The sequence below is a fragment of the Euleptes europaea genome, chromosome 4, assembly GCF_029931775.1.
Source record: "Euleptes europaea isolate rEulEur1 chromosome 4, rEulEur1.hap1, whole genome shotgun sequence".
NCBI lineage: Eukaryota > Metazoa > Chordata > Lepidosauria > Squamata > Sphaerodactylidae > Euleptes > Euleptes europaea.
The window spans coordinates 6,002,915-6,015,184 of NC_079315.1; the positions used below are offsets into that span (position 1 = coordinate 6,002,915).

The 12,270-nt window shown below is 46.7% G+C and overlaps 1 protein-coding gene across 1 annotated transcript in view; it reads left to right on the plus strand.

The window, feature by feature from the left end:
- The first annotated feature begins 2,763 nt into the window (after positions 1-2,763).
- LOC130476415 (ovostatin-like) overlaps positions 2,764-12,270 on the plus strand; it is a 65,219-nt gene continuing 55,712 nt past the window's right edge. Inside the window, exons 1-3 of the mRNA XM_056848351.1 lie at positions 2,764-2,828; positions 6,880-7,063; positions 10,960-11,116. Of these exons, the coding sequence (XP_056704329.1) occupies positions 2,764-2,828; positions 6,880-7,063; positions 10,960-11,116 (406 nt within the window). The remainder of the gene's footprint in view (positions 2,829-6,879; positions 7,064-10,959; positions 11,117-12,270) is intronic.

A 12,270-nucleotide genomic window follows, 5' to 3' on the forward strand; every position in this document is an offset into this window, starting at 1 on the left:
GCTTTGAGCAGCAAATTACGATGATGTAACATCGCATTAGCAAGAGGAATTTGGGAGCTGTGCAGCGAAGGAGGCAGGGTGTCAACAGCCTCCGAGTTATTGTGCTTCAGTGCAGGAAGGCGTGTGCTTCGAAAGGCAGGGCAGCTGAAGGTTAGAGAGGAAGAAACCTATGCAGGTGTGGCTGTGAGGTTTTTTTTTAAGGAAGTCATTAAGTCACACCTTAATTTCTTACAAGTCGAGTCTCATAAGGAGTCGTGCATTTGCTGTACTTCAGGCTCTTTCAATGCCCTTTTCACCGTCGGATTCCAACTTGCTCTTTCAGTTCGCATGACTGAAGTCTTAAATATGAAAATGGCAATCTTTTTATGACAAATATGATTGTTCATAAATATATACTTCAGCCAGTGTTATTAAACTAGCAATTGTTTTCTGTAATAGATTGAAAGGTAATATCAAGATATAATAGCAACAGGAAAAAAACAATAAGATTATGATAGAGTTTGGAGTTTATAAAGAATGTCCGTACACTGGTGTAACTGAAATGAAAATGAACACAGTCTGATTATCCCTTTCCCTTTTTCCCTTTCCCCATGTCTTGTAATAAAAACAATAAAAAAAATTATCCCCCCCCAAAAAAATATGAAAATTCGGATGAGTTTTGCTTCTAGCAAACCGACACAGCTAAGAATAGCTGCGGCTAAGAGTAGCTGTGTCGAACCCTTTAGTAAGGGAAAGGCTCTGAAGCATGTGACATCTCCACCTAGGATTGCCAACCTCCAGGTAGGGCCTGGAGATCGCTGGGAATTAATTACAGCTGATCTCCAGGTGACAGAGATCAGTTCCCCTGGAGAAGCAGCTCCCCTGGGGTATAAGATCTACATTGATCTCATTGAAACATCTCTCCCTGCTGGGAAATTGTTTTGGCACCATGAATTAAGCAATTGGTGCAAATGTTCAGCATTGCATAATTAATTTTATAATATTGTATTAATTTGTATTGTATTGCAGTATGCATTTATTACTGGTTTGATTATACTGTATTTTAATTATCATGTGAGCTGCCCTGAGCCTGGTTTTGCCAGGGGAGGGCGGGATATAAATTAAAGTTCAGTAGAATCATAGAGTTGGAAGGGACCACCAGGGTCATCTATTCCAACCCCCTGCACAAAGCAGGAAATTCACAACTACCTCCCCCAAACACCCTCAGAGACCCCTACTCCATGCCCAGAAGATGGCCAAGATGCCCTCCCTCTCATCATCTGCCTAAGGTCATAGAATCAGCATTGCTGACAGATGGCCCATGGGGTGATGTCACATCCTGACATTTACGAGACAGACTTTGTTTGCGGGGTGGTTTACCAGTGCCTTCCTCTGTCATCTTCCCTTTACCCCCAGCAGATTGGGTACTCATTTTACTGACCTCGGAAGGATGGAAGGATGAGTTAACCTCGAGCCGGCTACCTGAAACCAATTTCCGTCGGGATCGAACTCAGGTCGTGAGCAGAGCTTTTGACTGCAGTACTGCAGCTTACCAATCTGCGCCACAGGGCTCTTCAGCTAGATATTAGGAAAACATTTTTTACAGTAAGAGTTGTTTGACAGTGGAATCAGCTCCCTAGGGAGGTGGTGAGCCCCCCCCCCCTCGCTGGCAGTCTTTAAGCAGAAGCTGGACAAGCACTAGTCAGGGATGCTCTAGGCTGATCATGCATTAAGTAGAGGGTTGGACTAGATGGCCTTTATGGACCCTTCCGACTCCATGATTCTATGAATCTCCGCAACTGTCTCGAAAATGCAAGAAGACCTACTGCCCAGGCAGGAGAAACTGTGCAATGTTGACACTAATGCCGTGTGTAAATTGTAAAGATTCATGATGAACCAGTGGGAATTGCTTCTTGAACACATGAAGCTGCCTTCTACTGAATCAGACCCTCAGTCCATCCAGTATTGTCTACTCAGACCAGCAGCGGCTCTCCAGGGTCTCAGGCAGGGTTCTTTCACATCACCTACTTGCCTAGTCCCTTTAACCGGAGATGCTGGGGATTGAACCTGGGACCTTCTGCATGCCAGGCAGATGCTCTACCACTGAGCCACATCCCCTTCTCCTTACCTTCTACTGAATCCAACCCTTGATCCATCAAGCTCAGTGTTGTCTGCTCTGACCGGCAGTGGCTCTCCAGGGTCTCAGGCAGAGGTCTTTCTCATTCCCTACCTTGCCTAGTCCCTTTAACTGGAGATGCCGGGGAGTGAACCTGGGACCTTCTGCATGCTGAGCAGATGTCCTACCACTGAGCCACAGACCCTCCCCTTCTTGAGAAACGGCCCTCTACTGTGTGGTCAGCTAAGGCCAGAACCAGAAGTCGTTCCACTGCCCTCCAGCAAATCAGACATGCTGTCCTTTCTGTATTCCCGGTCTTCCCTAGGGCTTGTTGTGAAAGATTTAGGACAAAGTTTGGACTGAGTTAGTGAACTCCAGCAGATAATGAGGAGCCCTTTGGCAGAGAGCCAGAGAGGAGTGACGTATTTGGGAGGAGAAGACTGGGGCAATACTGCAATACTGGAATCACCTGGCCCTGGATACAAAGGCAAGAGCATAGCAGAAGCAATTTGAGAAGGAGGAAATGCACAGCTGTAGGTAAATGTTGTTCCTGACACAAAGAGCCAGGTTTTAGAACAAGAGGAAGAGGAGGGGCCTTGAGTGGCCGAAGCAATTTAAATACCAGGGACTCGGTAGCTCCCATTCATCTTCCTGCCTGCAGAGGAGAGATGGGCTCCCAGATTTTCCTGCTGCTGTTCTTCTTGCATTTGAGTTTTGCAAAGTCTCCGGAGCCGTAAGTAATCACATTTCATTGGCTAATATCAGGGTGTGTGTATTTTTTAAACAAATGTTTGCTTACTTTAGCTGGCTTTAAAAATACAATTCCACCTTAGCATATAAATCAATTTAAAAAACATAAGCAAAAGATGAAACAAGCCCCAGATTTATTAGATGCGGATAAGTGAAGCATATTCTTGCTTTCTTGCTTTCTGTCACAGCTGCATTATGACTAGGGTTGCCATCCTCCAGGTGTTAGTCAAAGATGGCTATTAGTGCTACTCAGGAGTCTAGAAATTCAAAATAAGGGCACCAGCAAGATTAAACCCACAATAAGGTAACTACAATGCAAAATTGCTTTTTAGAAAAATATATTGAGAATAAATTCCCACTAACACAACCTCAGTTGAGCAGACAAGAAATTATTACAGTTGGTCTAAAGTAGACCCAATATGACGACGCAAAGGCGTTACAAGGAGGTAAACGTAGGCAAAATTGCTCAATTCATTTCAAGTCCATATAATGCATTTTATATGGACTTGAAATGAATTGAGCAATTTTGCCTACATTTACCTCCTTGTAACGCCTTTGCGTTGTCATATTGGGTCTACTTTAGACCAATTGTAATAATTTCTTTTCTGCTCAACTGAGGTTGTGTTAGTGGGAATTTATTCTCAATATATTTTTCTAAAAAGCAGTTTTGCATTGTAGTTACCTTATTGTGGGTTTAATCTTGCTGGTGCCCTTATTTTGAATTTCTAGACTCCAGGTGGTGGCTGGAGACCTCCTGCTATTACAACTGATCTCCAGGCGACAGAGATCAGTTCCCCTGGAGGAAATGGCCACTTGGGCCATTGGACTCTATGGCATTGAAGTCCCTCCCCAAACCCTGCCCTCCTCAGGCTCCGCCCCAAAATCTCCCGGTAATTCCCAACCTGGAGCTGGCAACTCTATGGGGAGGTCATTTGAAGAGATTGTTTAGGGCTTCAAACTCTGGTGTTGTTACCACACTAGGTATTCCCAGCGATGTATTAAGAGTTTGAAAATGTTATAAAAAACATAGCTTTAAAAGGGTTTTTGGATGCCACGGCTAAAAAAGGGTTGGAAGATGTCCTCACAGCTAAAGGGGCCAAACAAAGTGCGAACAGTATTTCTTGTAACAGTTTCAAACTCTTAACACATTGGTGGGAATACCTAGTGCGGTAACAGCCTGGGATTGGAAATTCCTAGAGACTTGGGGGGGGGGGTAATAGGGCTGTCAAGCCCCTGGTTGGGGAATCCCCCTCACCCTTCTCCTGTTGCTCGCTGCCGCTCAGCTCTGGCAAAAGAAAAATAAAAGCCCCCCCCCCCCCCCGTGAAGCAGTCTGTGGCGTCTCATCAGTTCCAGTAAAAACCCAGAAGTGACAAAGGGTATTTCTAGGAATCTCCAGAAACTATGACCACAGAGTTTCCGGTGATTCCTAGAGCGACTTATGCCATTTCCAGTTGTGTGGGTGTTTGTTGTTGTTTTTGCCAGAAGAAGGCATTGGTTCTGCCTCTGCTGCTGAAGGTAGTGTTGCCAGGTCCCTCTTTGCCACCAGCGGGAGGTTTTTGGGGAAGGTGGGGTTTGGGGAGGGGGAGGGACTTCAGCGCCATAGAGTCCAATGGCCCAAGCGGCTATTTTGTCCAGGGGAACTGATCTCTATCGGCTGGAGATCAGTTGTAATCGCAGGAGATCTCCAGCTATTACCTGGAGGTTGGCAACCCAAGCTGAAGGGTTTGTGTGTATGGGGGAGGGGTCACTGACTTCTGGGAAACTCCCCTACCGCTTTAGGAAACGGGTGTGTTCTTGCAGAAAGTACAACGACATTGTCTGCTTTCCTCTGCAGCATGTGGTTGGGCTCACTTGCTTGAGGCAGCTAAGACTTCTTGTACTACAAGTGCATCATCATCTGTGGGCTTCTATCCCCACTGTGGCCCGCTGCATAGACAGGGTGGTCTATGAGAGGACTGCTGGAGGATTGATTCTGGAGGCTCGAGCGTGGGATGAAGGGGGGGGGGGCTCTGGCCTGTTCCCTAGAGGCGTGGACTTTCCTCTCCCTGCCCCAACTCAGACAATCCATCAATCCGGATTACCTTTCCTTGATGCAACCTGCTGCTTGATTGCATTCCAGACACAGCCCTCGTCTCCAGCAGAGGAGAATAAAGCCCAAATTGTTCACTGCATTGTTCCTTCCTTTCGTGTGGTCCCTGACCTTTGTCCAAGACCATTTTTCTTCTCTCTCCCTCTCTCTCTCCCTCTCCTTTCTTGCGGCTCTGCATCACCTCAAACAAGCCAAATTCCATTTGCAGTCAGATCTTCATTTTCACGCTTTTTGAAGAACGTCCAAAGAGCCCCACTGGATCAGACCAGTGGTCCAGCTAGTCTAGCATCCCCTTTCATGCAAGTCAAGCAGCTACTGTAGAGGTAGGGTTGCTAACCTCCAGGTAATAGCAGAAGATCTCCTGCTATTACAACTGATCTACAGCCAATAGAGATCACTTCACCTGGAGAAAATGGCCGCTCTGGCAATTGGACTCTATGGCATTGAAGTCCCTCCTTCCCCAAACCCCGCCCTCCTCAGGCTCCGCCCCAAAAACCTCCCGCCGATGGCGAAGAGGGACCTGGCAACCCTACCTAGAGGGCCAAAACAAACAGGGCATAGAGGCCGAGGCCTTCCCCTGATTCCCAGCTAGGGTTGCCAACCTCCAGGCGGTGGTTTTTCACAACAGTGTATTAAATATCACTACTATCTGGCCCAGGCTAGCCTGATCTCGTCAGATCTCAGAAGCTAAGCAGGGTCAGCCCTGGTTAGTATTTGGATGGGAGACCACCAAGGAATACCAGGGTTGCTGTGCAGAGGAAGGCGCTGGCAAACCACCTCTGTGAGTCTCTTGCCATGAAAACCCCAAAAAGGGGTCGCCATAAGTCGGCTGCGACTTGACGGCACTTTACGCACATACGCACACACTGTCTACTATCTATTGCTACCTAAATAATTATACAGTTGAGGTATACACAATACTGTGAACATAATATTAAAACTTCCACGAGTGGGCTTTATTACAGTCCAGAAAACATAAAGGAAAACGCTTATCCCAGCCAACATGAGAAGAAAACAGTTCAACTGATAGAGCTCCAAGTCAATAGACATAGAACAAGGCCATTTTCTCCAGCTGATCTCGATCTGCTGGAGATCAGCTGTAATAGCAGGAAATCTCCAGCTAGTACCTGGAGGTTAAGCAACCAAAATAAACACCACTGCACTGATAACACAGGTAAGGAAGAAAAGTGCAGGACTTGCTGAAATTACTGAGATATAACGGACAACACACAAGTGTGACAAAGTGTATCAAAGTGTATCGTGTACAAATTAACATATAACACACACACAATATAATACAAAACTCTTTCAAAGTCCAAGGTACAAAATGCTAGTTTAAGAGCCAAACATCAAGGAATTCTTCATATAGAAGTTGCTAGGAAGACGATCGTTTCTGTATTCTTCATCAGTTCCATTTAGTTCAAGTTTCTCTTATATGCACATAAGGTTATCCAATTTACATATAGTCTCTTTCTCAAACTGATAGGAGATCAAGCTGACACACTTTGCAGCTGAGGCAGTTACTTGCAGTATCCCGGTGGGAACAGTTGAAATGTTGAATTTGTCTGTACAATCTGTGTATTGACAATGTTGTATCCTGTACTGGAGCCTAAATTTGAAAGACCATACACAGCTTGATCTCCTATCAGTTTGAGAAAGAGACTGTATTTAAATTGGATAACCTTATGTGCATATAAGAGAAACTTGAACTAAATGGAACTGATGAAGAATACAGAAACGATCGTCTTCCTAGCAACTTCTATATAGCAGGGAATTTGTACCCTTGATACACTTTGATACAATTTGTTTGTCACACTTGTGTGTTGTCCGTTATATCTCAGTAGTACCTGGAGGTTGGCAACCCTATTGGTGGGACAGTCAGGCGGGTCTCTGCTTGTGATCTTAATTCCTGGGCAGGAACACTTAATTAATCTTTAATTGCAGGCAATATGTCCTGATCGTGCCTTCCGTCCTGCACTCCAACACGTCCAACCAGGCCTGCGTGCAGCTTCAAAACCTCAATGAGTCGGTTTCCTTGAAGATTACGCTGGACTACCACATGGACAGCTATGACCTTTGGGAAGGCCGTGTACCTGTGACCCACTTTTCTCAGTGCATCAACTTCACGGTAAAAAAACACCTTAATTCTTGCTGGTGTCATTCTGTGTTGCAGTGGGGACAAAAGGTGTGTGTATGGGTGGGAGTTATAAAAAGGGAGGAAGATTTGTTTATAATTTGTAACTATTTGCATCTCTTCTGGACTACGTATTGCTAATTGCCACCAGATTTCACAGCTAGGGGGTGGGTGGTCAATTCTCCTCCTACTAAATGCCCCCTCCCTTGCTTCAAGATGCATTGTGGTCCTTTATGCATGGGTACTTGGACTCACATTCACCCCCGGACTGACCCGGTTGTTTCTTGGATTTATGCATGAGTTTTCCATCCCTCAGAGATGACTTTGCGCACAGCCCTTGCAAATCCCAGGTTTTCCCATTGCTATTAAATCCCGATTCTTCGATCTCTCCTGAGATCAGCCCAGGTCAAATCGTCCTCCTCTCCATGCATAAGCCAAAGTGTGGGACAGGGAAGCTGGGTATGTGTGAGGTTTTTTTTTATAGTAAGCATTACAGCCAATTACAAAGTAGTGTTTCAAGGGGCAGGGACTCAAATGCTTCCTGTTTTTTCATCTCCCGGCCAGAATTCTTACTGAGTAGATTTGTCATATAAAAAATGGGTTTTAAAACGACGGTTGGGTTCCCCCCACCCCCCATTCCATTCTTTAAAAGAGCTCCTTTTTGTGAAAAGCTTTTTCACACCGCACAGGTTTCCATGTGGGGGGGAGAGGGGAACTGGATGTTTTTCTCAGTGAGCACTACAGCCCATTACTAGGCAGTATTTCCAAGGGGCGGGGACTCAGCACTTCTGCTGGTGATTGTGCTGGTGCATAGCATTTTTAGCATTCGCAACAGCAAAGTATGGGATGAGCGAGCATCAAGGCCCAGGTAAAACTCCCATGCATAAATGACCTATGTTAAAATGCTATCAATGTGCCTATCACATTACCCAGTACCCAGTGTGAGACCTCTGCCTCAAGCAGCTTGTGAGAGCCAGTGTGGTGTAGTGGTTAAGAGCAGTGGTTTGGAGCGGTGGGCTCTGATCTGGAGAACTGGGTTTGATTCCCCCACTCCTCCACATGAGCGGCGGAGGCTAATCTGGTGAACGGGGTTTGTTTCCCTGCTCCTGCACATGAGGCCAACTGGGTGACCTTGGGCTAGTCACTGTTCTCTCATCCCCACCTACCTCACAGGGTGTCTGTTGTAGGGAGGGGAAGGGGAGGTGATTGTAAGCCAGTTTGATTCTGCCTTAAGTGGAAGAGAAAGTCGGCATATAAAACTAATTCTTCTTCTACTTATATAAAATATGAGCCGAGGAAGACAGCCAAGGGACAGGAGAGATGAACAGGGGAAGAGCACATACTTGTTCATGTTACATGTGCTCAGGCATAGCGTCAGAAGAGGGCAGGGGACGCCTGATAACTACAGCTCATCTTTAGACAACAGGGCCCAGTTCCCTTGGAGAAGCTTTGGGGCTGGGCTGTATGGCATTGTATCCCCCTGAGGTCCCTGTCCTCCCCAGGCTCCATCCCCAAATCTCCAGACGTTTTCCAACCTGGATCTGGTAAACTTACCCCCCACCTGCAACGGTGGCCAGAGTGGACCTGGGAACCCTCGACCTCAGCACAGTATGATGCCGTAGAGTCCACCTTCCAAAACAGCCATTTTCTCCAGGGGAATTGATCTCTGTAATCTGGAGAGGAGGTATAATTTTGGGAGATCGCCAGACCCCACCTGGAGGCTGGCAACCTTAGCCAGGGTGGGCCATTCCCAATGGTTTCTCCCATCCTTGCCATTCCTCCCACCTCGAGATTGTCAACGTGAACATGAGATCCCCGAGGAGCAAGGGGGGAAGTATTCTTGCAGGAGGGGAAGGCGAGGCTGTAACTGAAGTCTGAATAAAGGTTGAAACTGAAAGGGAGTCAATTTCAGATTGCGACACCAAGATGTGAAAGGGAATGCGCGTCAAGAATGAGCTTTGAAGTCTGGGAAACAAAAGGGCTGAGGCAGGAGCTGACAGAATTTGGACAGGCAGCCAAGACCTCCCCTACGGGTAGGGTTGCCAGCTCCAGGTTGGGAAATACCTGGAGATTTGGGGGTGGAGCCTGAGGAGGGTGGGGTTTGGAGAGGGGAGGGACTTTAGTGCCATAGTTCAATTTAGGGTTGCCAACCTCCAGGTCTGGAGATCTCCTGCTTTACAACTGATCTCCAGCCAATAGAGATCAGTTCACTTGGAAAAATGGCCGCTTTGGCAATTGGATTCTATGGCATTGAAGTCCCTCCCCTCCCAAAATCCCACTCTCCTCAGGCTCCGCCCCAAAAACCTTCCGTCACTGGTGAAGAGGGACTTGGCAACCCTAGTCCAATTGCCAAAGTGGCCACTGTCTCCAGGGGAACTGATATCTGTCGCCTGGAGATCAGTTGTAATAGCGGGAGATCTCCAGCCACCACCTGGAGGTTGGCAACCCTATCTATGGGGTGGGGGAGGAGGAGAGGTGTCCCAAAGAGGAGCAGAAATGGTAGTGGTGAAAGAAGGTGAGTTGCATTTTGACGAGGATGAGTTGTCTCAGCTCTCGAGAGAAGAGACTGGAGGGGGAGTTCAGTTTTTTGGATGTCAGAGCAGGAGAAAGGAAGAGGGGAGGGAGAAGTGGCTCAGAAGACGTGGAGGGGAGGGGAGGCAGGTGCCACAAAGGGGGGACAGAAGGAACCAAAGGCTGAGAAGGTCGGAAGGAGAGCAAGGAGGCTGAAAGGGGGAAGTAGAAGAATTGCAGGGGTGAGAGAAAGCGAGGCGGACTGGTTAAGAATGGCGGACTCTTCTCTGGAGAACCAAGTTCAATTCCCCACTCTTCCACATGAAGCCTGCTGGGTGACCTTGGGCCAGTCACAGGTCTCTCCAAACTCTCAGCCCCACCTACCTCACAAGGTGTCTGTTGAGGGGAGGGGAAGGGAAGGTTAAGATCTACAATCAAGAGAGTTCAAGATCCCTGTCGGACTTCTTCAGTGTAGTGACTGAGATTGGACTCCTCACGATAAACTTGTGCTTGAAAGAGTTGGATTTATTGCTTCCAGGACTGGCGGCTTTTGGGTGACCTATTTCTTTTCAGTTTGTTAGCTGATAAACGGGCTTGTGATATCGGTGCAGAGTATATGTATGCCTTAGCAACATTGTAAAGGAATCTTTTCTACACCTTGTATTCTACTATCTATGCACGTGCCATTTATCAATGTTAGTGACTGGATATACAATATTGTTTTGTGGGGTTCCTGGGACTTCTTGTTCAGTGTAGTGGTTGAGAGCAGCAGACTCTACCAGGTTCGATTCCCCGCTCCTCCACATGAAGCCTGCTGGGTGACCTTGGGCAAGTCACAGTTCTCTCCGAACTCTCTCAGCCCACTCAGGGGCAAACCACCTCCGAATGTCTCTTGCCTCCAAAACCCTAAGCAGGGGGTTTGAGTGTTAAAGCGTTTTGCCCGCATTTTCCAGATTCTGGCTAAAACAGCATCTGGAAAGCGTGGGGAAAATGCGTGGGGAGAGCGAGGCGACTTCTGATGGGTGGGAAAGGCATGTACAATCAAAAGGAAGTCCCGAAGCAGTCGGCAGGGGTAACAGCAGGGAAACATCCCTGCATAAAAGGCCACTGTCATCTGGAGATCAATTGTAATGGCGGGAGATCTCCAGCCACCAATTGGAGGTTGGCAGCCCTGCAAATGTCTCCTTTTTAAAAATTGCAATATTTGTACCCTGCCTTTCCTCTTGGCTCAAGGCAGCTTTTGAAGCCTGGGAGGTCTACCTGCTGATGACTGTACTCATAAAGGGAACTGGTTCATCTGAGGAGGGGTCCCTTCTAGGGTGAAAGAGCAACCATTTTTTCCTTTCCTCTCTTCCCCGTCGATGTTTCCTCGTACACAGGCACCCCCTGCAACTTCGGAATCGCTGGCATTCGTGGTCCTTTCCGTCGAAGGCTCCTCGCTCCATTTCTACGAAAGGAAGTCTGTGGGTCTCCAGAACAGAACCACGGTGGTCTTTGTTCAAACAGATAAGCCGGTCTACAAACCTGGCCAGAAAGGTAAGCGAGGAACACATCACAAATATATAAATAAATTTATTGGTACAGTCAATCTGACCAGTAAAAGCTGTACAACAATAAACCTCACATGAAAAGGTAAAGGTCCCCTGTGCAAGCACCAGGTCTGAAGGCTAAGTCCACCTTGAGCAGGCTACCTGAAACCGACTCCCGTCGGGATTGAAAGGTCGTGAGCAGAGCTTTTGACTGCAGTACTGCGGCTTACCACTCTGCGCCACGGGGCTCCTAAAAAACCTCACATGGCCAATATAAAAACAGCGTTAAAAAAGAGACTGTGTGTGTGTGTGTGTGTGTATACATGTCTCTTTTTATATATATATATAACTTTTAAGAACACTTAACATAAAAAGTGGATGGAGTGGGGAAAAGTGCAATAAGTGCCAGTGACATCATTCCCTGTGTGCTGTAACACATTACTCTTGAGTAAATTTTCGTTCTGCTTTATTTTTTGCTTGTTGATGAATGAAGTATAACTTTGGCCCTTCGTTACATATATATATTTTCTTATATATATTTACTTTTAGTTTTGGGCCTCATGCTGCCTTCTCTCTTTAGGGGGGTTACCGCACTAGGTATTCCCACCGATGTATTAAGAGTTTGAAAACGTTATAAAAAATACCGTTCGCACTTTGTTTGGCCCCTTTAGCTGTGAAGATGTCTTCCAACCATTTTTTAGCCGTGGCATCCAAAAACCCTTTTAAAGCGATGTTCTTTATAACATTTTCAAACTCTTAATACATCGCTGGGAACTCCTAGTGCGGTAACCCCCTAGTCTATACTACTTCAGCACAGGTTACCACTTTTCCTGAGTGACATCATTCCAGCAGAAGTTTACGAAGCTTCATAGAGACAGCACAAAATCTGGCCACCTGAGTTGTAACCTGAGGGTTCTCGCCGCTTAACAGCCTCGTGACCCTATTCACTCAATCCCGTGACCCTATCCACATCACAAATAGGGCTGTACAAAAAAACAACCCAAAATTTGGTAAATTTGGGGTCCAGGTTTATTGGACCCGATTTTTTTCAGGAAACCCCCAAAAAAGCTGAATACCTGTACTGGTAAATGGGTATTCTGGCTATTTTTAGGGTTTCCCCCCCAAAAAAAATCTGGGTCCATTTTAGCCTGTAGTGGCTAG